The sequence below is a fragment of the Anolis carolinensis genome, chromosome 1, assembly GCF_035594765.1.
Source record: "Anolis carolinensis isolate JA03-04 chromosome 1, rAnoCar3.1.pri, whole genome shotgun sequence".
In the NCBI taxonomy this organism is placed as follows: Eukaryota; Metazoa; Chordata; class Lepidosauria; order Squamata; family Dactyloidae; genus Anolis; species Anolis carolinensis.
The window spans coordinates 169,462,132-169,489,988 of NC_085841.1; the positions used below are offsets into that span (position 1 = coordinate 169,462,132).

A 27,857-nucleotide genomic window follows, 5' to 3' on the forward strand; every position below is an offset into this window, starting at 1 on the left:
GTTGTAATTACTGTATTTATGAATTTAGCACCAAAATATCACAATATATTGAAAACATTGACTACAAAAATGGCTTGGATTATCCAGAGGCTTGGATAAGCGAGGCTTGGATAAGTGAGACTCTACTGTATATGTAAACTTTCAGAGATCATGCCTGATCTCTTAATGCTAATCATTTTCCTGAAATTCAGTTCAAGTTGAGGAACTTTCTTAAAACAGAATAAATGCAGATTATTCAGTCATTTTGTAATGAAAGCTTTCAAGTTTTAGTATCAAAAAAACTTCACTTTGTATTTGAAATTTCACTAACTGAAGTCAGCTGTATATAGGTTAGTTAAAAGAATGCTTTCTTGTGACTGGCATATGTGGAAACAATACTTTTTTTCTAATTTTGCAAAGGATTATATACATAGGTATAGGTATAGAAGATAGATACATGTAGATGTAGATTATATTTAAACAACCCTATATACTCATGTATATGTTTAAAAATTTTAAGAAAATTAATCCAAAAAACTTGAGTCGACTTCTCCATGGACCAGTGTGAATACTGTACCTTAATGCATCATTCCCTTTTCTGGCTATACTGCCAAAGGAAAGAGTTCAGTCCATCCTGGGTTAACCTAAAACAATCACCAGTCTCCTCTACCTCCTCCATTATGGAGCCACTTCTGGGATTTTTGATTGCCTGGGTGGGGAAAGGGTGGTGGCAGCCAGGTGGGGCTGGCTCTTTGAAGTGGCATTTCTGTTTTCCCCTCTCTGCAGAATGACGCTTGACTTATCCATGGATCATATCAAAATGCATAATTTTGACCCACAAACCTGCCCTTTGACATATACATCAGTATATCATAGGTTCTCATTTATCCAGAAATCAAGCTTATCCAGTATCTACCATTCCCCATGGGTGACAATTAATGGAGCATCTATTGTAATATGGTATGGTAGATTTGACACAACTTATTTGAAACCCTATACCTAATTAATCACTACCTAGTTAGCAATATCCTAAGATGATATCCATATACAACGACAAATCTGAGTTGCCGTATATAATGAATGTTAAGGGCTTGATTTAGAATACAAACCTTCTTTTAATTACTTTAGTTTTTTAAATAGTAAAACATTTGCTGAGCTGCTGTAGATCATGTCATCTATACTATTTCATCTAAATATGACCACCTCTCTGTAAGGTCGACTGTTTCTTTAAATTATGATTTCTTCATCATTTTCATGATATAATATTTACACCAGTAGTACATTAAAACCTCCATTGTCACTTCTAATTTTGTTAGTAAAGTTGCATTTTATGTAAAAATTTTCTTGATGGGTAGTTTTTTCTCCCTCTTAGGATCTGATACAAAGAGTTCTGTGTTTCAGTATTGCATAATAGTAATAATAATAATAATATTATAATAATAATAATAATAATAATAATAATACTTTATTTGTACCCTGCCCTATCTCCTCGAGAGGACTTTTATCCCTGGATGTAAAGAAAGAAGCTAGAGCTTTTTACAAATTGAATTCACTCCATCAGAAAAAGAACGAAAAACAACCCCAAACTCTTTGCATTTCTATTCATAAGAGTGACTTTTCCACAGGCCTTGGGGTGATGATGGTTCGGGACGGGGGGATGGGGACGCACCACCAGTAGTGCCTTTCTCTGCTGTTCTAGAATACTTGGGTGTTAGGTTGACTGCCAGTTAATGAAATAGATGTGTTTCTGGGCATTCTTTTTTTGGTTCTTGGGATAAAAATCAGAATGAATAGGAGTAGCTTCTAATACAGTACTGTACTACAAAAAAGAGCAGTTACATCAGTTAGTGTAACAAAAACTTACAATTTGCGCATGGAAAATGAAACACTCAGTTAGGGTAAGCCTTTCATAAATAGACAACAATATTTTCCACCTTCTGGAAACTGTTTGAAAGCTTTTTCCAAAATTCAAAATCATTTCCATTTTGGGGAGCAAACTAATTGATCTGTGCTCTTTTTAAAAACGTAGTGGGGTTGCTGGCAAAGCATTTTTTCTATTGATTAACATAATTAATTCATTTGGATCTGCAGCAATTCATACAACCCAAAGGTTTTCTCAAAGTAGCTCTTAGTGATACTTATCTTTTTTCAGTAAATATCCAAGAACGTTTACTGTGAACCTTCTGATGCATATTGTGTAATTCAAAGGTGCTGGAATGAAAGTACCCTTCTCATTGTGTACATTCTCGGATTCTTGTGTACATTTTTCGGATAATATATAAAATCTTCACTAGTCCATGTCTCTTCATCCAATTGAGTGCAATGACTAAATTATCTTTATTGTAAATTAAGCTTTGAAAGAGGCAAAATGAAAAAACACGGAGGCTAGTGAATTGTAGTGGATGTCTCTGCACTAAAAATATTTACACATTTATTACTGTTTTTGGAAAAGTTGAGAATTAACAGTTTGGTTTAAAGTCTTTTTATTCATGGATATAACTTGAAAGTAAAAGGTATGTTAAAGAATGGCTGACGTGTTCTATGCCTGTGACATGAGTAAGGCATTGAAATCTCACAGTTGTCAATATCCATGGTCAAGGGTTCTTTTGCAATGCTACAGTGTTCATCATCTTATTAGGAAATCTTGTAGTATTCTTGAAACATTTTTATAACTATTTCAAGTTGAACAAAACGTTATATGAGACTGTTTTTCTTGAGATTTAACGCATTTAAGACCATAGAATAACACAAATTATTCGGATCTAATGGGAATGATTGGGAGCTGTAATAATTCCCTACATGTACAAAAGTCTTCTGTGGATATAGCTATAATTCAAAACATGTTCCTGTTGTATAGGTGTAGTGTTGACTACATGGGGCACCATTTTTTAAGACCTTGAACATTGTGGACTATTAACTGGTTTACTTGAATAGTTAGCTGTATTTGACATTATCACTCATACATTCCAAGTGACATTGAAAGGTCTATTGAGCTCTGTCTTTTAAAAGCTGGTGTTACAGTAAATTATACTAGCAAGTCAATAGGATACACAGCAGTGAGGAGAAGAATAAGCCTTGAATCTATAAAAATTAGGAAAGATAAGGTTTTAATATGCACATGTCTCATATTTTATAAAAAGGAGAGAGTTGTAACACATTTATTATATTACATCTGCAGCAGCAACGCCAGGCAGGTCCAACACCAATACCAGGCAGGTCCACCGCCAGCAGCCGCCAGCAGCCGCAGCATTTCTCAGTGAGTTAAATAAAATTAGAAGTAGTTCATTTTATTTTATGAGCCCCCCCCCCCCTCAAACAACTTGGTGAGGTAGACTATCTTACAAATGAAGAGCTGAGGCTTGCATAGAGATTTGCACAGCCACATTGGCAAATCAGCATAATGTGTTGGCATTTCTGAATCCCGTACAACAAATAAGTGTAGAACAGTCCCAGGGAAGCACTCAACAAAATGATATGAACAAAAGGCAATCAAAAGAAGAAAGGTAAAGTAACACTTAAAACAGTTTCAATTCCAGATTAAAAATCCTGAAAAAGAATATTTTCACCTGCCACCGAAAAATCAATCACTAAATATCAAGCAACTTCCCTAAAGAATCATAGAGTTGGAAGAGACCACAAGAGCCAATCCCATTCTACCATGCAGGAACACACAATCAAAGCACCCGGACAGATTGCTATTCAGCCTCCACTTAAAAACCTCCAGAGAAGGCGAGTCACCGCTGATAGAGCAACCTAATTTTTACTTCGGAAAATAACAAGTAAGGCACCTACCTGCAAAAGGAGGCTGATTTGTTCATGATAAGAAGTAAAATAGATTTAATAGAATGTTGCCTGACAAGATATCTGTTCATATACTGGAGTTCCCCTTCTCCTCCTTGAATCTCAACACCCTTAGAGACCTGCAAAGCTTTTTTTTTTTTTTTTTTTTTTAGAGAAAGCGGGGATAAAGTTTGCAGGTTTTAAAATGAATTCCACTGGTGGTATATGGAAATAGACCAGTTGCGTATATTTCAGTTGTCTTTCATTGCATAATTAGCCGATAATATAGATTAATTATGGCTTCCTTGGAACTGCTACTGTTTTTATCAATTTGCCTTCCTCCTTGCCATATATGAATGTTGCTCTGGTGAACTCTTAAGTGGAGGGGTCCTAAGAAGTCTTGAGAAATGTGTTTAGAAAAGTATATAGTATTTACTATATGAAGTTCCTCATAACATGTTGAGCACTGCTTTGCTAACACATCAGTGTCAACATAACTAAAATATTTGTTCTCCCAGATAAATCCGTAGGTGTCTGTTCAATTTTATTCTACAGACATAAAAATGATGATGATGATAATAATAATAATAATAATAATAATAAATGTTTATTTATACCCCACCACTCAGGGAGGCACACAAAAGCACTCAATAGTGCAACATAAAAAATACAAGTGCATAAACAAAACACAAAAGCAATAGCAGATAATATAACATCATAAAAGTTAACATTCAATAAAATGCAGCAACGGCTACAGATGTAAAATAAACCATAATTAATATCAGTCCCATAAGTGCAATCAATAAAGTCCTTAGATAAAATCATTAAGGATTCCTAAACAATATCCGAGTGGTAGGGATACATTGATTGCAAAATTTGCTGCAAGTGCTTAAGGATTTTCCCTAAGGTTATTCCCATATTACCTTCAACTATTTATGAAGTAATTTAGATGAAAGAATGACTTTTCCCAAGTTTTCTCATGTAACTGAGTAAGAATATGGTTCAGATATGTACACCTTTTGCAGGACAATAGAGATGCAAATATACGTGTTCAACAGTTTACTGGCTTAGCCAGTTTCCCCACATGTGAGTATTTTTCCTCTGGTTCAAAACCAGGCTGCATTTTTCAATTTTAATAGATCCAATTTTAAACCTATTCTGCTTATCCTCACCATTGGCAAGATGCTTGTTCTGCTCGTGTTTCACTTGCCTAAATGTCTCACTTCCCCTCTCTGTGGCATTGCCCTCTTCTAAAAAAAGGAGAGAAGGTGCTGGGGTTGACAGACTAATAATACTGTGGACTACTTAGTATAGTGCTAATGTAGCTGCCCATTCTTCTCTGACTTCTGTCACACTGTATAGCAATGGTTCTCAACCTTTGGGTCCCCAGATCTTTTGGCCTTCCACTCCCAGAAATCCTAACAGCTGGTAAACTGGCTGGGATTTTTTGGGAGTTGTAGGCCAAAACACCTGGGGACCCACAGGTTGAGAACCACTGCTGTACAGTAAGATATTCTTTCTGCTGAGAAGAAGAGGGAAATTATTATTTTCAGTTCCAGCTTTCCTGACTATATAAAGTAGTTGAATTCACAGAGTTACCATTTTGGTTTAGCCATACTTATGATTATACTGATGTGCTGATTATTGTCAGAGACCACAACATCAATGCTACAACTCTGTAGTTAACTAGATTTGTGAAGTAGGCCATTTGATCTGGTCAGAATTAACCATGCAAGTAAATCTAGATAAATATTATTTTAGCCTGTGTAACGTAACCACGCCTAAGGAATATTGGGCATTATACTATTACTTTTTTTTGTAAAGGTGGAGCCCTTCCAAATTAAGACGATACAACAAGCTTTAACTGAGGAGATAATTGAGGATTCTGAACAGTTTGCTTAGGTCCTGCTACAGTAGCTACACATTTTGATATGGTTCATGTAGACTTCGATTAGGCCATTCATCAGCAGATTTTCTTTGGCTGAACTTCTCATACTTTAGGATAATTTTTGTATTGTAAAACGCCCCTTGATTTGCACGTTAGCTCTCAGGTGTATCTTTCTGAGCAGAACATATAATACTGGTTGAATTAATTCCCAGTTTCTGCAAACTCCTTCTCCCCAGCTTCCAAAAATGCAACCTCTCATAACCTCTGAGCATGCCTGCCATAGATGTGGGCGAAATGTCAGGAGAGAATACTTCTGGAACATGGCCATACAGCCTGGAAAACTCATAGCAACCCAGTGAGTGTTTATGATTATTCTCTTTAACTGTACTGACACAACTAAGGGTTCAATTCAGTTTTACATCTACCTTGACTGTTTCATACCTTTTGCCAAGGTTTATTCATCCTTTCATTTCACAAGACTCGGGATTGGTTCATATAAACCTTGTTGAATATTTTAAAAAGGACTGTTTTAATCCATGAAAGGATGCCCTAGAAAAACTATGAAATTCCTGTAATCAATATTTAGAGATCAGTTTTCTTCTCACTGTTGTATAAAGTAAATGGTTAGACCTTCACTAATTTCACCGTCCCGCATGTTCCTTAAAATTCTACTTCAGAGTTTTAGAAGATCATTTGAGACAGTGAGGCAGGTGGCTCTAGGGGCAGCAGAGAGTGGAAGAATCACCCCCTTCCCTGTGCAGGAGCATTCTAAGAACAACTTCATCTGGGCACATTTCTCCCCAGAAAATAAAACTAACTCAATTCAGCACAAATGATCTATAGAGTAACCAAAACAGAAACAAGAAAAATGTATATTTGTGAAAGATAAAGAATAAATGAGATAACAATAGAGGAAATTATATCCTCTTGAGTGATTTCTTCCCCATGTTTCCCTGGCCAAGATTCATGGCAGTAAATACTGCTTCAGAGTTGTAGTTTTACTAAATGAATAAAAACAGAGGTCACACAATATGGCTTATGAATATTTACTAGTTGATTTCAATCAGTTTTGCACAGAAAACATTACATCTGCTATACATCACAAGAAGACTGCTATGAGAGTTTATTTTGGGAAATAATTGCAGAAAATCTCTGTGTGTGTCTGCATGCATGTGAAAGAGTTTTCCCAATCATGCATTTCATTGCAAAATACTTGCTGGACTTCAAAATCTCAAGTGCTGTCAGAACATTCCCAACCGTTCTGAATACATGCTGACAATGTATTTTACTGCTGCAATGCAAAAATAAAAATAAAAAGTGTTATAAGCAGCAACAATGATTTGCAGTCTAGTTGTGAAGTGCCACAGTGCCTGAATGCTATAACAGCTTTAACCTGACCTGATCCTGGCTATAATCTTAAATCCTGCAATCCCCTTTGCCTTGCCTCATTATCTCTGATGTCTACTTTTTTAAATGCTCTGTTCAAGAGGTATTAATCTTTATTTGAATTCCTGAAGGTCATTTATGAGAGTGTCATCAATAAAAATGTAATTAACTCATGCAGAAATATTTCACATTATAATCTTCAGTTTCTCAATCCTGTTGACACCTTAACTTCTACTTATCCAGAAGCAAACTAGTTCAATTTATATGATAATCCAGTTTTTGGAGTTGTAGGTTTCCTCTTCCTTCACAGACATTATTTTTGTCATACAGCTTTAATAGTTTGCTGTGACTTGTGAACCAGATGTTAGCACGTGCTTTCCAGCAATAGAAACTGCTTCTGAATCAGATTTCCTCACTTGTTTGGAGAGCAATTGCTACACATCATTGATTATATGTCACAATAAACTATGGTGGATTCCACCAGGAAGGATTATATGACAGGAACATGTCTGGTTTAGTTTAATTCAAACTGGTTGAAAATGTAATTGAATAACTGAAATTATTTATGTGATGGAATTTCTGGGGGTTAACCTGACATGATGTCAGTTGTAGTTAATCCACAACCTTATGAATTTTGTACAATTAAAAAGCTGACTTTTTCAAATAACCCAGGCAACACCCGGCACCCAAACTACTAATAAATAAACTGAGATGGGTGGGAAAACTGAGACCCTGATGTCTCATGCGACCTCCTAAGGCTGTTCTTGTGCTTTCAGCCCCTTTAGAATCAGCTTTCTGCTATGTATGGGACATTATTTCTCTGGGGCTAATATCTGAATTGTTTGTTGTGTGTGTAGGCAAAAAGGATGCTGCTTTTCAGTTTCACACACTATGATTGATAGCTTCTATGTCATGAAGGAAATGAAGTATTCCTCATAGCCCATGGTAAAACTATAGATTTTGGTGCTATTGTTATAACTTTTAAAGGGGGATCTGACCAAGTCATGGAGTATAAAGGCTGTTAATGGCTGTTTATCATGATAGCTATATATTAGCTCCAGTATCAGATAGTATGCTGAATATCAGTTGCTAGGTAACATGAATAAAAGGAAAGCATTTTAATCATGTCTTGTTTGTGGGTTTCCTACTGGGTCATCTGGTCACTGTGAAAACAGAAGGCTAGACTAGTTAGTCCCAGTGGACTGTTTTTGTGATTGTGAATGGTACTGGATTTGCCCTTATTAACCCACATATCAGCCTTTGTTAGCAAGCAGCTTTGGAATTTGCAGGATATAAACACTATAGCTAAAATTATTTTGAAGGTGGAACACAAAGTTCATAAGCTATGCTTTCCTGGAAAGGGTACTTGGAAGTAAAGTAGTACTTTCATCTGCAACCTCCCTCTGTAAGTTTGTGTCTTTGGCGCTAACATATCTTCTTTTTGCTCTGCCAAATTTTGAGATTGGAAAAAACAGTCTAATTCTCTGTAGTCTTTCTTTTAATGGGAAGTGGTGGAGGTTAATATTGAATGAGGCCATGTGTGTCAGTTCAAAACTGAGTTTAGTAGACCCTATCTTCTGCTGCATTTACTGCTAGGGTAATTCATTATTTTAGTCTTAAGAAATCCACCAAATACCATACATCATCAGCTCTTCTTTTCTGGCTATAATTGATCTCTCATATTTTCAGTTCAACGTACTATTCTCTAGTAAATATATATAATCTTTCTTCTGTTCTTTATTAGGATTTCTTTCTTGCTGCTCTTCTCTGTAGATTCATTAGCTGTAGATAAATACAGGTGCCTGTATAGATCTATTAGTTGGGAAGAGCCAAATAGAAACACTACTACAATGTTTCTGAATTTTCAGTAATCCTAATAAAACAGTGAGTTAGATTTTGAGGTCACATGTAATTCAATATACTGTATATACTCGAGTATAAACCTAGTTTTTCAGCCCTTTTTTTAGGACTAAAAAAGCCCCCTCAGCTTATACTTGGGTGAGGATCCTGGTTGGCTTATATTTGGGTCAGCTTATACTTGAGAATATATGGTACATTTATTATTTTTCTCTATTATTATTAGTATTATTACATTTATTCTTTTACTCTATTATTATTACATTTATTATTGTACTCTTATTGTTGCTACTATTACATTTATTTTACTCTATTTTTATTATTAATAATACATTTGTTATTCTACTCTATTATTACATGTATTATTTTCCTGTATTTATTATTATTATTACATGTGTTATTTTACTCTTATTATTATTAAAAGGATACATAAGCACATTTACATTGAAGAAGATGAGAATAATGATTTGATCAGAGTTGGACAGTCTTATCTTAAATTAGAGCTTGATGTAAATATTTAAAACATTTAACTTACTGATGCCTCAATTAATGAAATTTTTGGTATCTATTTTTATTTCTGAAATTTCCCACTCTCGGCTTATACTTGAGTCAATGATTTCCCAGTTTTTTTGTGGTAAAATTAGATGGCTCGGCTTATATTCGAGTCGGCTTATATTCGAGTATATATGGTAATTGCTTTTTTAAAAAATAAGACAAATGTACAACATATTACAAGGAATGTTAAAAATGTTGTTGCAATATTGAGATACTGGTTTAAAATGTTCTTAACATGTATAAATGTTCTTAGGGACATTTGTACTCATTGCAAGGGAGTGCAGCCAGTTCATTGTTCAGCAAAATAGCACTGACTTAATGTTAAATAAAGTAGCTTACGTTAATAAAATTCACTGTAAATTGTAGATGACACAATACTGCAGTGACAGATTTATCAAGCTCATTACCATCCACCTCAGTGACTTCGTAGAAAGAATGAAGATCAATGTGGGGCATTCTTAGAATGAGTTAGGGGTCAGTATGATGTAGTGGTTTTTGCATTAAACTACAACACTGGAGATCCAAAATTTGAATTCCAACCTGGCCAAGGAAATCCATTCAGTGATCTCAAGAAAGCTGCACTCTCTCATGCTCAGAGGGAAGCAAGGGAAAGCTGCATCTGAAGAAATTTTGTCTAGAAAACACCTTAGGGCAGTGGTTCTCAACCTTTGGTTACCCAGGTGTTTTGGCCTACAACTCCCAGAAATCCCAGCCAATTTACCAGCTGTTAGCATTTCTGGGAGTTGAAGGACAAACATCTGGGGACCCACAGGTTGAGAACTACTGCCTTAGGGCCATTATAAGATAGAAATGACTTGAAGGCACATAGCAACCACAATTGTATATGTACCTTCCATGATCAATATCCTTTGCCAATAATCCAGTACTTTGAGTCCCTCACTAGGAAATATATAATAGTTCTATGTGACTCCCTTCATTGTTGAACCCTAGACTGAGATTTTCAAGCCTACAGCTTAAATGCATAGAAACCCGTTGAGATGGGGGGGGGGGGGAAGCAACGGATGAGACACAATGATATATTTCCTTTTTAGGCCGAACTATACTGTATTTCCTCAAATACTGCTTCACTGTATTCAATCACATTCCTTGGACTCTTGATTCCATCACGTATCAAACATATAGTTCCGTTTAGTAGGCCATACACATTTTCAATCAATTACTTAGTGGTTCAGTGAGAAGTTGACTTGATGTTCATTCCTTATGCACCAGTTCTAATAACTAATTTTTGCCAAAGGTTCGCTAAATAGATAATGGATGACTAACCTATCAAACTGAACTTTCATTTTCAGTTCTATTAGGTTATTCCTAGGAACCAAGCTAGATTACTGCGTGTTTTTAAGATGTGTTTGCTGCGTAAAATTGTTTTATCTACTACTCTGACTTGCTTTTAGATGTATCTGGGCTTTAAAAAACCTTTTGGAATACGGGCAGTCTCCCAAGTTATAAACAAGATAGGTTCTGTAAGTTTGTGTAAGCTGAATTTGTATGTAAGTTAGAACAGGTACATTCCAATCTCCCCTTTTTGGGCAAGGTCGTGGAACGTGTGGTGGCTGCACAACTCCAGGCATTCTTGGTAGATACCGATTATCTGGATCCGGCTTCAGGCCGGGGCATGGTACCGAGACAGCCTTGGTCGCCTTAGTCGATGATCTACGCCGGGAACTGGACAGGGGGAGTGTGTCCCTGCTGGTTCTGCTGGACCTCTCAGCGGCCTTTGGTACCGTCGATCACGGTATCCTTCTGGGGCGCCTTGCCGGGATGGGGCTCGGGGGTACTGCTTTGCAGTGGCTCCGGTCCTTTCTGGAGGGTTGTTCCTAGATGGTGTCATTGGGGGACACCTGCTCGGCCCCACAACCCTTGTCTTGTGGGGTCCCGCAGGGCTCTGTATTGTCTCTCATGTTGTTTAACATCTACATGAAGCCGTTGGGAGAGATCATCCGGAGTTTCGGTGTGCTGTGTCATCTGTACGCAGATGATGTCCAGCTCTGTCACTCCTTCCCACCTGTCGCTAAGGAGGCTGTTCAGGTCCTGAACCGGTGTCTGGCCGCTGTGTCGGACTGGATGAGGGCTAACAAATTGAAATTGAATCCAGACAAGACAGAAGTCCTCCTGGTCAGTCACAGGGCTGAACAGGGAATAGGGTTAAAGCCTGTGCTGGACGGGGTCGCACTCCCCCTGAAGACACAGGTTCGCAGCCTGGGGGTTCTCCTGGACTCATCACTGAGCCTGTGCGCCAGCTGCGCCCGTTCCTTGGGAGGTCTGACTTGGCCACGGTGGTCCACGCTCTGGTTACAGCTCGTTTGGACTACTGCAACGCGCTCTACGTGGGATTGCCTTTGAAGACGGCCCGGAAGCTCCAACTAGTACAACGGGCGGCAGCCAGATTAATAACTGGGGCAGCTTACAGGGAGCGCACAACCCCCCTGCTAAGCCAGCTCCACTGGCCGATATGCTACCGAGCCCAATTCAAAGTGCTGGTCTTGACCTATAAAGCCCTAAACGGTTCTGGCCCAATCTACTTGTCCGAACGTATCTCCTCCTATGAACCAGTAAGATCACTAAGATCATCTGGAGAGGCCCTGCTCTCGGTCCCACCTGTCTCACAGGCGCGGCTGGTGGGAACGAGGGACAGGGCCTTCTCGGTGGTGGCTCCCCGGCTGTGGAACACCCTCCCTGGAGATATCCGACAGGCTCCTACCCTGCTGGGATTCAGAAGGGCTGTGAAAACATGGTTATGCGCCCAAGCTTTTGATGAGTAAATGACAAAGTTGACATGGACTGATTTAAGGATGTAGAATGAGGATCTCGGACGAATAGAATTAATTATATATACGTTTTTAAGGTTTTATAATGTGTTTTAATGTTATTAATAGATCTGTTATTGTTTTGTTTTTATGATTGTATTTTGGGCATTAAATTTTGCCAATTTTTGTAAGCCGCCCTGAGTCCCCTCGGGTGAGAAGGGCGGGATATAAATGTTGTAAATAAATAAATAAAATAAATAAATAATTCTTTAAATTTAACTCCAGCCATATATGTATATGTGTATGTATTTATGTGTGTGTGTTATAAGTCAGAGGTTTGTTACTTGGGGACTGCCTGTAGTGGTATTGGTCTTTAGTGATCTTAAAATGGGACATAATATTCCATTTGTATTTCTAGCAATTTGTATGTGTGCTGAAAGTAATAAATTTATATCTGTAACTATATTATGCATCTCCTTAAAATATGCACATAATTTAAAAAATTATTTGTCAATGTTGGAAGTCTATTGCTGGATTAGATTTGTGTATAACAGCCAAGTCTTAAGTTGATTTCTCTTCATGGTTATAAATAGTTTGTGAGTCATAGACAACTGCTCTCCAGGTTAAATATCTGTCAGCTGTAGACCTCTCTTACTGTCATCTGGTTTTCAGAGATCTAAATACCAACCTTTAAGTGTCAGGTTAGAAAAACTACACTGCTTGAGGTCTCCTTTTGTTATCCATTTTGTTTCAATATTCTGACCAGTACCCTATGTTAATTAGTAAAATAAAAAGCACGTTATTGGGTTTGTAACCCAGACTAGTTTTCTTTTTCTGGTTCATAGAGAGATGGTTCCCCAAACCAACGGCTTGAAAAAAGTTAAAATTACTCAACAAGAAGGCCATGAATCCTTTTAAACTAGTTGGCTTAAAAGAACAAAAAACCTCACAAAAAACAGTAAACTGAATACAAATATTTTTTAATGATCACTTTTTTGATCCAGTTTTTGAATACTGGAATATAAAATGGAACAGGTAGGAAATGGACTAAAATGATCAAGGCTCTGGAGAACAAGCCCTATGAGGAGCGGCTTAAAGAGCTGGGCATGTTTAGCCTGCAGAAGCGAAGGCTGAGAGGAGGCATTATAGCCATGTATACATATGTGAAGGGAAATCATAGGGAGGAAGGAGCAAGCTTGTTTTCTGCAGCCCTGGAGACTAGGATGTGGAACAACTGCTTCAAACTACAGGAAAGGAGATTCCACCTGAATATTAGGAAGAACTTCCTAACTGTGAGAGCTGCCCCAGAGTGTGGTGGAGGCTCCTTCTTTGGAGGCTTTTAAGCAGAGGCTGGATGGCTGTCTGTTAGGAGTGCTTTGAATGCAATTTTCCTGCTTCTTGGCAGGAGGTTGGACTGGATGGCCCACGAGGTCTCTTCCAACTCTGTGATTCTATGATTATATGGTAGTGTAGAAGGGGACTGAGAAAGAGAAGTAAAGGGGAAACAGACGCAGAAGGAAGAACAAAAATCCTGTATGTTGTAAACATTTTAGAAAATCTCTTTTGTAGTTGCTTCCCTTTTGTTTGACTACTCGGATTCCTATCTAAGAAAACTATTCAGTCTTGATAAAGAAACTCCTCTCCTCCCACTTCCTCTTTTACCTGCTTGTGTGTTTCAAAATGACAAGATTCTGGTCTCAGCCTTTGAAGAAAGACTGGGAATCTGTGGGTTCTTTAATGTCTTATGACCTGACATTTCATCAGCCACCACTGATGCGTAGCAGAGATAGTGGGAATACTTTGTTAACATCTGGGGAGCTATGGTTTTCTTTTTTGTGTGTTTGTGTCTTCAGGTTGTCTGTTGATTTATTGTGATTATATACAGTTCATGGGGTTTCCTTAGGCAAGGATTCCTCAGAAGTGGTTTTGCCAGTTGCTTCCCCTGAATTATATCCTACAGCAGCTGGTATTCATTGGTCCTCTGCCATCCAAGTACTAACCAGGGCTGAGTCTGTACCTCTGTTTTAAAATATGCATAAGATGAAAGGAGACATAAGTGTGTCACTGTATACTTCACAGATTGATTTTTGTTCTATCCAGTTCTAAAGGAGGGAAATGAGAAAGTGAAAACCTGTAGGAAATGTAGAGGATTTGTGGAAGCCTTTACAAAGCCTTTACAAATATCGTAGTTCCTGTGTGCATATTCTAGAAATATGTGTGGTATTTATGTATGCATCTGTAGAAGAAATGAAGAGGTATGCATCCTAGGACTATACAGGATATATGGTAGACCTTCCATTTTTTGCAAGGATTAGGAATGCAAGATTTTTTTTTAACTTGGGAAAATAACTCTTTAGGAATGCTTCATGGTTAACATACCTTAGAGATTTTTTTTTTTACAAAGAACCTGTTAATCCCATCCACTAATAAAAAAGTTAAACCTGCAAATGAGGAAGGTGAACAGTATTTAGAATTAAACTATCTCCTTTTAAACTTGCATCTGAGATTCAATCTCAGGTAATATACTGGATTGTGTTAGACTGTGATCGCAAGACATTTGAAGTTTTTCTGGATTCCCTTTGATAAGATCTGTCTAATCTACTTTTCAGGGAGTTTGAAGGATAACATTACAGGATGTTTCTAAAAAATGGACCCGATTTGAAATTGCTATATCTCTGCAACCACAAACAGCCCATAAATGAAATTCTTACCACTTGAAAGGGTGGGGCATAGAGTTTCAAGTGATTACTGCTAGATGCTTCTTCCAGACCAAAAGCAACCCGTAGCTGCAGTCATTCGCTGCCCCACAAAATAAGGCCTAAATGAGATATTCTACATTGGTGGAGTTATATTTTAGAATTTTTTTCTGACTCGGAAGTTATTACAAAAACTTGAGAATTCATTAAACAATTTATAACTTTTGTGTAATTGTAACATGTTGGAATATACAGCTTTTAAATTGGATATACCCTGTATATCACTGAGTTTCAGAGATCAGATTAACTTCATAAAATGTGTTGGATGACCATTCATCTGAATATAGCAGGGCACATACAATATGAAACCTCAAAATGATCACATAATCATAAAATGCCTAATAATACAAGATATCTAAAAGCAATAAAAAATACAGTCACCTGAAAAATACAAGTAATGGTAATAGATTCTAGTAAGAGAAGTCTTGATGCCAAAAGACAACAAGAACCCATTCTGCATAGGGTTTATATGTCACAGTGGGCACCTTAAATAGCCTGAAAGCAAGTAGGCACCCAGTGGAGATCTCAGATTTGATGTAATGTGATCCCAGCTCACCATATCCATTACCAATCCAATGGTTACAGTCTAGTTGAATACTGCATAACCTTCAGAAACAGCTTCATGCGACAGCATTTTTTTCTCTAATAGGGCTATTGTGAAGAAACGTGAGGTTCCAAATTATATTTAATGCAACAGACAGTTTAGTGCTATACAAAGTAAAAATCCTTTTCATTATTGACAAAAATCTGTCTACATGCAGTCCCCAAGTTACAAACATCTGACTTACAAACCTGAGGGTTGGTGGTACTAAGAGGGATTGGGATCTGGGGTGCTAGCAGCGTGCTGAGACCATAAGAAGTATTTAAAAATGTTTAAGCATTTATATGCACAGGTGAAAATACATAATATTTTAAAACAAACTTCTATCCAAGTTGTGTTTAAAGAAGAACTCTATGCAACTGTTAATATTTTGTTTTAGGTTAGTATCGTGTGGGGTTAGAGCCACTGTGAGATTTTTACTGCTGTCTGTATCCCCATTAGAAAGATTCTATACTACTTGTCCCTGAGTCAGCAGGAAGTGAGAAAACACCTACCCCAAAGATGGGAAATTCACTCCTGTAAGAGTTATCACGGAAGAAAAGTGTCTCAACTGAAACTTTATTACCAAATCTTGTTTCTTTGACAATCCAAAATTTTCAAAATCCAATTACCACAGAGAGGGAAAGTGAAGTTTTCTGTACAGGGGCAAACAAACACCACATGACTGTTATTCCTTCCCTGTGCTATCAAAAACAATGGTGGAGAAACACTTAAACGATGTACCTGTTCAAATTCAACTTAAGGGCAAACCTACAGAACCTATTTTGTATGCAATGCGGGAACTGCCTGTATCTATATGTATAAAAGAGTGATGGAATCAGGGCACTGGACAAAACAACAAAACTACAAGTCCCCAAACCTCGAAATTTGACAACACAACCCATCATCCACGCCTCTAGGTTGATACAATAAAAAGAAAAAAAAATAAAGTCCTAATTAGAGGGAGAGCAATAATTGTTTTTATCCAATTGCTGCCAGTTTAAAGGGCTAATCTTTGCCCACTTGGTCTCCTAGAAACCAACTCAAGGGACAAGAGACAGCCAGGGTTCAGTTAGGGGACAGGCAGATTTTAGGCCTCTTCCACAGATTAATCTAGATTGCACTAGATTATATGGCAGTGTAGACTCAAGGCCTTTTTACACAGCTATATAACCCATTTATAATCTTATATTATCTGCTTTGCACTGGATTATCTTGACTCCACACTACCATATAATCCACTTCAGTGTGCATTTTATACAGCTGTGAAGAAGGGGCCTCATATAATCCAGTTCTAAGCAGATAATATAAGATTATCAATATACAGCAGAGTCTCACTTATCCAGCATAAACAGGCCGGCAGGATAAGTGAATATGTTGGATAATAAGAAGGGATTCAGGAAAAGCCAATTAAACATCAAATTAGGTAATGATTATACAAATTAAGCACCAAAACATCATATTATACAACAAATTTGACAGAAAAAGTAGTTCCATGCGCAGTAATGCTATGTAGTAATTACAGTAGTCTCTCGCTTATCCAATGTTCTGGATTATCCAACACATTTTTGTAGTCAATGTTTTCAATATATCGTGATATTTTGGTGCTAAATTCATAAATACAGTAATTACTACATAGCATTACTGCGTATTGAACTACGTTTTCTGCCAAATTTGTTGTCTAACATGATGTTTAGGTGCTTCATTTGTAAAATCATAACCTAATTTGATGTTTAATAGGCTTTTCCTTAATGCCTCCTTATTATCCAACATAGTCGCTTATCCAACATTCTGCCGGCCCGTTTATGTTGGATAAGTGAGACTCTACTGTACTGTATTTACAAATTTACCACTAAAATATCACAATGAATTTAAAACACTGACTACAAAAACATTGCTTATGAAAAGGCAGACTGCGTTGGATAATCCAGAACATTGTATAAGTGAATGTTGGATAAGTGAGATTCTACTTCAATATGAAATAATTACTGGGATAGAATAATGCAGAACAATATAATCTCTAAAACCAGGACAGTACATAAAGACCAACAGTCTGAAAGCAGAGAAATTGGAAATTCCACAAAGGAAACAATCAGGGCCAGCTAACACCTCCCAAGAAAGGATTCTTCCAGAAAGGAAGCTGAGAAGGGAGTGAAGCACTGTGTATTACCAAAGTCATTATTATTACTATCATTACTATTATTATTATTATTATTATTATTTATTATGTTGTGGTCAAGTGTGAAAATGAATACAATCTAGCTCCAAGTATTCAAAAACACTAAAATCAGAATATATAAAAATTAATGTGGTATAATAAAACAGAACAATACAATCTCTAAAATCAGAACACTAAATAAAAAACAACACTCTGAAAACAGGGGAATTCCACACAGGAAACAATCAGGGCCAGCTAACACCTCCCAACAAAGTATTCCCATCAAAGTCTGGCAAATCCTCTGTTTTCTCAGTGCCACAGACAGTAGAAGCACATAAAATATCGCAAACAACATCACTCTGAAAACAAGGGAATTCCAGACAGGAAACAATCAGAGCCAGCTAACACCTCTCAACAAAAAAATCACTCAGGGAGGAAACAGCCAGGCTTTAAAGCTGCAAGGACATTACATCCTAATCATTTTTCCTAATTGCAGCATTCATACTTGCCTCCAACAGACAAAAAACAAACAAACAATTAGAAATATTGTATATTCACAACCTTTAGGAAATAATATCCCCTGATGGTGCAGCGTGTTAAAGCGCTGACCTGCTGAACTTCTGGACCGATAGGCTGCAGGTTTGAATTGGGGGAGCGGAGAGAGCCCCCACTGTTAGCCCCAGCTTCTCCCAACCCAGAAGTTCAAAAACGTACAAATGTGAGTGCATTACAAATGAAGTACTGCTCCGGTGGGAAGGTAACGCCGCTCCATGCAGTCATCCCACATGATCTTGGAGGAGTCTACGGACAACGCCGGTTCTTCGGCTTAGAAATGGAGATGAGCACCAACCCCCAGAGTCAGGGGAAAACGTTTACCCTTTACCTTAACTGCCACTAATTCCTCAATACTTTATTTCCCATACCATCATACTTTGCCACAGCAACACGTGGCTGGGCACAGCTACCCTGTTTCCCCGAAAATAAGACAGTGTCTTATATTAATTTTTGATCCCAAAGTTGTGCTAGGTCTTATTTTCAGGGGATATCTTATTCTTTCATGAAAAAGAATTTACATTACAAGCAAATTTCTTATTACTATCATTCTATGGTCCGTACATTTATCGATCCTGCATGCTCTGGTGTTCTGTTCAGCAGGCATGCTTCCAAACAAAAGTTTTGCTAGGTCTTACTTTCTGGGGAGGCCTTATATTTAGCAATTCAGCAAAGCTTCTACTAGGTCTTATTTTCTGGGGATGTCTTATTTTCGGGGAAACAGGGTGGTAATTAATATAGTACCAGATTATTTCCGTTTATGTATATCTTGTGTGTGTACATATCTGTGTATGTATATTCATATGGAATGTTGATAGATTTTCACTTTTATCTGTTTCATGATTATAATTCTTCAGTTCAATCCAGTAGGAGAAATCTAATGAGGGAACTATTTCTATCAACAGAATTTGATAGAAATTCTGTTGATAGAAAATCCCCAGATTTTAGGGGAGTTAAGAGCTGTAATAGAAAAGAATGGGAATGAAAGCAGTGCCGGTACAACATTAGAATTAGATTTGTCTGTGTAATTTATACATTTTATCCTTAGATTCTCATACTTTCCCAGAAGAAAATTCAATATGCCATGGCCATTAATAATTTATTATTACGTATGTATAATACTGTTCCTTGTCAATGGTTAAAAATGTGACAATGAAAACAAAGGGAAATAAAGTCCTTAGATCTTAAGGACTCTAAATAATCTGCATTTTTAAGTGTATGCTTTTCTTTTTCGTTTCAGGGGAATGAGGCAAGCTACCCACTGGAAATGTGCTCACACTGTAAGTTTAAATCTTAGTTATGCACATAATTTACTGTATTTTTAAAATGCTTTATGTTGAACCATTGTAATATAATCTAGCAGTCATAATTTACCATTTCATAAGGACAGAAAGGATGTCAATTCTGTCTCCTATACATCGTCACGTATTGCTTTATGTATGTGAGGATGTGTAGGAGACAGAATTCAGTATATAAAATACCTGTATTTTTTGTTTTTCAAAAAGCCCTACATCTTTCTCAACATGCCAAGTATCATATGCGCTTTCCAAAATTATTTTTTGAAGCTGTAGCCCAGAGAATTGCAAGGGAGTTGAAGACATTCCTAGACTGGATAGGATAATTTTTACCGGTTCACATTTCCTTTTAAAGAAAAAAATAAATACTGAAGGAAATTTCCTTTCATTGTAGAGTTTACTTAAAATATGCAAGTGAGTGTTATAATTTCATAATTAATGCAGACTTTATAGAGTGCTGACATATTGAAAAACCTATTGTGTATAATCACGTATAAGTTGAGGGAAGATTTTGGGCCAAAATTATGGATTTTGATATGACTCATGGATGGATCGAGGGTCATTCTTTGGAGAGGGGAAGTGCCAGTACTACTTCAGGGGGTCAGCTGCCCCTGGCTACCTTCATTGCCATTTTCCCAACCAGTGGTTAAAAAAAAAACAGTAGTGATGCCATGGTGAGTTGAGCGAGTCAATACTTCTTTTAGATTCTTTTGTGATTGACTAAGTTCTCAGCTTTCTTCACTCAATGGTTCCTTTTAAATAAGAGTTAAATTGTTCCTTGAATACGTCAACCCATGGTGCTTTTTGGTCAAATTTAATTAAAATCTTTAGACTTATGTATGAGTATATGCAGTTATTTGGATTTTCTCCTTAACCTCAATAATCATGGGCAAATAATTGGCCTGAATATAACAAACATCATGTGCTGTTTCCCTTCCCTTTCTTGTGTATCCTCAAGGAAAGCTGCTCCTGAGATTGTGGGATCTTTTAAAACTCTGTCTATGTGGTAGTAATGTGGCTATAGGATGACTGGGGGGGGAATAAAATTATGTTTTCCCTTGAACCGACGAAAGTCTGATATAGTAATTCCGTTCACATATTATCCAGATCCACACTGCCATTTTTTAACATAAATAACATACTTGAGGTAGACTAAAGTATCTGGAACGTGGTGTACATGACAGAATACAAGGGCCAGAAAAATAGTATAGGCCAATAACTGGCTCAGAAAATGGTGTCAGGAGGAACACTTTGGCTTCCTTGATCATGGCCTGCTTTTCCAGGAGGATGGCCTACTGGCAAGGGATGGGGTGAACCTGACATAAGTAGGAAAACACCTTTTTACTCATAGACTGGCAAACCTCATCAGGCGCATATTAAACTAGGTCCACCGGGGGAGGGGGACAGGGATAACAATCTTGTGAACAATACGTTATCCACAACCGCAAGGAACCGCCAAAAAGGCTAAATGGAGGGTTGCACAAACACAAGTAGCGATAGCACAATAAACCCAAATACAGTGTTCTCTCACTACTTCGCGGTTCACTTTTCGTGGATTTGCTGTTTTGCGGTTTTTCAATAAACTCTAAAATACTATTATAAATCATGAAATATTACAATTTACAGCCTAAGGAAGGGAGGAAGGAAAAGCCAAAGGGAGAGAAAAGGCGCCCAAGTGGCAACAAGAGGAGAAGGAAGTGATTTATCAACTTACGATTGTTGATAAGACTTAAAATAGTGTATAACTACTAAAATAATGTATAAATATTAAAATAAATATAGTGTCCCTACTTCACGGATTTTCACTTATTGCGGGTGATCCTGGAACCTAACCCCAGCGAAAAGTGAGGGAACACTGTAGACCGATCAGGGGAAAGTCCCAGGGGCTTACATGTCTTTACATTAACACATAGAGCATGGGAAATAAACAAGATGACTCCCAACTTTTAGCACAATCCCATGCTTACGATGTCATAGGCATCACTGAAACCTGGTGGGATGACTCCTATCACTGAAATATAGCCATGGAGGGCTATAATCTCTTTCACAAAAACAGAACAACGGGAAGAGGAGGGAGAGTAGTCTTATATGTTAAAACCAGTTATGCCACAGAAAAGATGCAAGACTGCAATCCTGGTAACCAGCTTGAAAGCATCTGGATAAAAAGGGAACTGGGACTCAAAAAGACCTCGTTGTGGTCGTCTACTACAGACCAGCGAGCAAGGATGAAGAATTCAATGAAGCCTTCTGTCCAGAGTTGACCAAACAGGCACAAAGAGGAGATGTAGTAGTCATGGGCGATTTCAACTATCCTGATATTTGCTGGAAAACAAACTCAGCCAAGAGTACAAAGTTCAACAAATCCCTCACCTTGCAGACAACTTTATGGTCCAAAAGATAGAAGAGGCAACAAGGGGATCGGCTACTCTCGATCTCATCCTAACAAACACGGAGGACCTGATCAAAGCAGTCGAAGTGGTCGTATCCTTAGAGGCAAGTGACCATGTGCTCCTGCAGTTTGTGATACAAAGGAAGGTCAAAACTAAGACAAGTCAAACCCAGATCCTGGACTTTAAGAAAGCCGACTTCCTTAAAATGAAGGAAATACTGAGCGGCATTCCTTGGTCTACAATACTGTACAGAAGATAAGGGAGTTAAGGATGGATGGGAGTTTTTCAAGAGTGAAATACTCAAGGCGCAATTGCAAACAGTGCCAACAAAGAGGAAAAAAAAAAGTGCAGAGAAAACAGAATGAATGTCTAACTGGGCTAAGATTCAAAAGAGACATGCACAAGAAGTGGGAAAGGGGAGAAATCACCAAAGAACAATTCAAATCAATAACCTACTCCTACAGGGAAAAGGTCTGCAAGGCTAAAACGCAAAATGAGCTCATGTTTGCCGGGGACATTAAAAACAATAAAAAGGGCTTATTTACTTACATTGATAGAAAAAGGAAGAACACTGAGGTAATAGGACCTCTGCGACGATAAGATGGGGTAATGATGACGGGATAGGGAAAAGGCAGAACTACTTAATGTCTTCTTTGCCTCAGTCTTCTCACAAAAAGAGAGCTATCCTCAACTTCAGCAACATGGAATTGACGAAGGATTAGGGGAAATCCAACACCGAATCGGGAAACAAGTTGTCAGCAACATGGAATTGACGAAGGATTAGGGGAAATCCAACACCGAACAGGGAAACAAGTTGTCCAGGAAATCGTGGCTGCTCTAAAATTCAAATCCCCAGGGCCGGATCAACTACATCCAACAGTATTGAAGGAACTAGCGGAATCATTTCAGTACCACTGGCAATCATCTTTGAGAGTTCTTGGAGAATGAGACAAATGTGGTCTCTATCTTCAAGATGGGAAAAAAGGATGACACAAAGAATTACTGTCTGATCAGCCTCACGTTGATACTGGGCAAGATTTTGGAAAAGACCATTAAGAAGGTGGTCTGCAAACACTTAAATAGGAGTCTAGTGTCTAGATCCAGGGAAGTCATGCTACCCCTCTACTCTGCCTTGGTCAGACCACATCTGGAATACTTTGTCCAGTTCTGGGCACCACAATTGAAGGGAGATGTTGACAAGCTGGAACGTGACCAGAGAAAGGAGACTAAAATTATCGAGAGTCTGGGGAACAAGCCCTATGAGGAGTGGCTTAAAGAGCTGGGCATGTTTAGCTTGCAGAAGAGAAGGCTGACAGGAGGCATGGTAACCATGTATAAATATGTGAGGGGAAGTCATAGGGAGGAAGGAGCAAGCCTATTTTCTGCTGCCCTGGAGACTAGGATGGGGAACAATGACTTCAATCTACAGGAAAGGAGATTCCACCTGAACATTAGGAGGAACTTCCTAACTGTGAGAGCTGTTCAGCACTGTAATTCTTTGCCCCGGAGTGTGGTGGAGGCTTCTTCTTTGGAGGCTTTTAAGCAGAGGCTGGATGGCCATCTATCTGGGGTGCTTTGAATCCGGTTTTTCTGCTTGGCAGGGGGTTGTACTGGATGGTCCACAAGGTTTCTTCCAACTCTGTGATTCCATGATTCTATGAATACAAATAACGGAATGACTTCCTGATATTTTCAAGTCTCCCCTTAATCTTTTTTTTATCAACTTTCATGATCTTTTGCCAAGATTTAGGTTTGGAGTATTGAACTTCTATAGCAATTTTGTTTTTCCACGGTGTCAGTTTTAATTGCATCAGGCTTCTTGGTTTTTCAGAAATAATCAGAAACTTAGACTCCAAAGTTACTGGCTACATCTTTAATTTAGTTCTTTCTGACATTGTAAGGTCTTTCTCAAAGTACATCACTTGAAAAAGCCCATCTTTCAAAAAAGATGGCTAAGAAGATTAAAAAAGAAATAAATTAAGGCCACTGATTAATTCATAGCTAAGCTGTGATTCGAACTAGGAATGAATAACTTGTTTCTCTCTGTACTTACCAATGTACTTATTCATTTAAAAGAATGTTTGTGTCAAGAATTTTAGGTTTATTTCAAGATAAGGATCTATGAATCCTTTATGGTCAATTGAAATTCATATAATATATCAAATGTTTGATTGTTAATGTGATGGAACTGTATAAGTCACAGCTCATTTTGTTAGGCTGTCTCACCACCCACAGCTTGAGAATAGCAATTTTTCTGTTAGTTTTACAAGGGTGGAGCTTCAGGAAACCCTCTCTTGTTTGGAGCAGTAAGTTGGCCTACCCCTTTACTCGGGGAAAGGAAACCATCTTTAGTTTAGGGTTATTAACACCAGGGAATGTTGGAAGCAAGACGTGTCTATAGTTGGTCTCAGGGAGATCCAGGCTTGGACAAGCCATTTCAAGCCAATAACTACTGCTACTACTATTCTGGGAACTAATGCAGCTATACTGACCTACAGCTGGTCAGTGACAGCCTTTGGAGTTTCTAGCGCCTTCAGCAAGGTGTCAGGCCTCAATAGAAGAGACCTGCTCTCTCAACTTCCGGCCTGATCATCTTGGGCATTGGGCGCCCCAGAGGCCCCTCTACCAGAGAAAGTAAGCAATTGAAACTTTCATCTGTCCTTCGTCTCCAGAACCATCCATGAGCAGCGACTTCTGGAACGACCAGTTACCTTCAGACTTCAAGTATGGACTTTGCTGTGGGGAAATCAAGATAGTGCCTGAATAGAAATAGGCCCAAGACCAATTAATAAATCGTTACCATTTCTTGAAAGCAATAGAGTGGACATTTATTCTGTGGGGTTCCTTGCTGAAACAGGAAGACAATCCAGCGTCCCCCAAGCTGATAGAAGTTAAGACATGTTTGCGCTAAAGACATTTAAAGCAGCTTGGGTGCGACAGCACAGTAAAATTATACTGCTTCAACTCTTGAGAGAGCTATAGAAATACAAGCATCAGACACTTTTTAGTCTCAGATTTCTGGCAGATTCAAGGTTCTTTCTCTTCTCCCCCTGCAAACCATTTTTTAAATATTAAAATTATCTGACTTCCATTTGTACACTACATTTTTTCAGGTGCTGAGTATTTATAGTAATAAATAACCATTTACTTTTTTTAAAGTACTGGTATTATCTTAGTGAAGCTTCTGAGAACAGTGCTTCTTTTTACAAAGGTTTCTCCAAAGGATTCCATGCAACCTCACCCAGGTTGAAGCTACGACGATGCACTATCTTTAGTGTTGGATTGGACAAGAGACTTAACTCTTAGTTGCTAAGAAATATGTACTGGAATAGAAAACATACTTATTTACAGTACACAGCACACTGAATAGATTGAAAAAGACACAGAGGCAGGAAGCAGCTATAGGCGATTCCCAATGTTCCTTTCCAACTGAGTAGAGTATAGGTGAATACTTTGTGTTCAGGTTTTCGGTGATTCCACTTGAACTGTGCTCATTTAAATTGTAGGGCTTACATGACCTGGTAGTTTGATTTTGCACATGTATATTGTTAGCTTTGAATAAAGGTTTTTGGTTTGCTTTATTGTTTTTGGAGAGTGGATTGCTTTAGGAACCTATCCCCATTCTTTCAATGCTATTTTTGTCTCTAGCACCTAACTTTCTGTTAAAGAATTGATGTCCAGGAACATCACTATTTCATTAAATGAGGTTTGCATGTATTGCTTTTTCCCCTAAAGGGAAAATGTAGACAAAGTGTTATCCTGACGCAAACTCCTATCATAGAACAGTAATATATTCAAAAACACATGAAAGTAGATCTAAATCATTTAGTATTCAGCAGAATAAGACGATTTAGATGAATTTAGATCACTTAACTATAATGGGAGTCCTACTTAGTATTATAAAATTAGCTATCTGAGCAGTTTGATTCCACAAGGATCTGCATCTGACACAAGATTGGGAACATATTCTTGTTTGCGTGCATCCTGGCTGATTCCCTCTTTTAAATTCACAGTGTTTAGATATGTATCACTTGATGGAGAAAACTGACCAATGTTGATGTAGTTTATTTGTTGTCTACTAGTCGTGTGGCTAGAATTAGTTGGGTGCTATTCATCCCTTTAAGGCTTGAGTCATCATAGAGCTGGAAAGTTAAATGTGTCAAGGCATGTCCTGTGAAAAAAGTGAGTATTTAATTGATTGTATTTAAAGCTAATGTTTTTAACAGTATGGGAAACGCTGCCCTTGAGATATTATATACAGGTTGAGCATCCCTTTTCCAAAATCCTTTCGACTTGATGTGTTTTGAATTTTGAACTTTTTTGGACTTGTACCTGTATTTGAATGTATTTACATCGTGATTTATTTAAACACACATGTTACTTATATTTCATATATACCTTGCACACTTTACCTGAGGATCATTTCATACAGTATTTTAATAATTTTGTGTGTTAAACCATTAAAAAGCACCGTTGCAGTCATTTTTGGGTTTTTAAGGATTCAGAATTCCAGAAAAAGGATGCTCAGCCTGTAGCTAAAATAAATACCATAGCATTTCAAGAAAGCACTATAGCATGAAAAAAGTTACATTTTATTTTTAAAAATATTTTGGTAATTACTTTTCCTCTCTGCCCTCCTTTACCTCCCTTTAGTTGATGCAGATGAGATAAAACGATTGGGAAAGAGGTTTAAAAAGCTTGATTTAGATAACTCTGGTTCTTTGAGTGTGGAGGAGTTCATGTCTTTGCCTGAGTTGCAACAGAATCCACTGGTACAGCGAGTAATAGATATATTTGATACGGATGGAAATGGAGAAGTAGACTTCAAAGGTAAGAAACAATCTGATCTAATCAATAATATTTTTTGTCATATGAAAGTAGTGTTTTAAAAACATGCCCCTGGAAATTGGCCTTTAGTTACGGTCATTGTTTCAGAAGTCAGTGCATCTTCCCACATGAGAAATGGTCTATACATAGAAGAAACACAATTCTTGCCCAACCCAGCGTTGTAAGGATGCCACAACAGCAGCATCTAAGGAAAAGTAGGACATGATGTAAGAAGGATAGGTGGAACTATGTGCACATGGTCACTTGAAGAATCACAGTATGGAACTACTTCTTGATGGTTTCTGTGACTCACATAAATGGGAGAAGCTAAGAAAATCATCATCAACCAATAGAATATCAACATCCAAGACAGAAAAAAATGGTCTAAAGTCAGTAAAACAACAAATAGAAGCTAAGGATTTGGGCAAGAAATGTGAGGGTGGGCAAAACCCATATGCAATGGCTCTAGAAAGTTCCAAGTGCTGCTTTGCTCAGGCACAGAAACCCCATTTGAGTGAGTCACAGAAACAATGAAAAAAAAGCTCGTCTTACATGTGCTGATAGACTCCTGCTCCATATCACCTTTTTTCTGATTCACAAACTAATTCATACATTTGATATGGGAGCATACATTGAACTGAATCACGTGCTTCATGTGCAACACATTTCAACTAAAAATATTTTCTAACAGTGCAGTAAACTGGATCATCATCAAGTGTGTATGTGGTGTCTAGATTGGAGACAGAGTTTGGTGGCGAAAAACTTATGAAATAGATTTTGTGTCAGGGGGTGCTATGGTTTTTTGAATATGTTTTTATGGCTTTTAACTGATTTTTTCAATACCAATGATAATTCATTGTTTTAATGTTTGTATATTTGTAGATTTTAAATTGTTTTAAATTACACTAAATGCTTTTAGTGTAAGACCACTGAGTCTCCTTGTGGAAAAAGGTTGGGTAATAATAATAATAATAATAATAATAATAATAATAATAATAATAATAATAATAATAATAATATCTTGAAGAAAAAAACATCTTGTCAGATGAACAGAAAGGCAACAAACGGAAAAGCAGGGGCACAAAAGAC

General features: G+C 37.6%; 1 protein-coding gene across 4 annotated transcripts in view; it reads left to right on the top strand.

Annotated features, from left to right (window-relative positions):
* The window catches only part of ppp3r1 (protein phosphatase 3 regulatory subunit B, alpha), a 61,214-nt gene that overhangs the window by 22,789 nt on the left and 10,568 nt on the right, over window positions 1-27,857 (top strand). For all 4 annotated transcript variants that reach the window (XM_008114920.3, XM_062958561.1, XM_062958553.1 and 1 more), the window contains exons 2-3: window positions 19,497-19,536; window positions 26,595-26,771. In XM_008114920.3, the coding sequence (XP_008113127.1) occupies window positions 19,497-19,536; window positions 26,595-26,771 (217 nt within the window). The remainder of the gene's footprint in view (window positions 1-19,496; window positions 19,537-26,594; window positions 26,772-27,857) is intronic.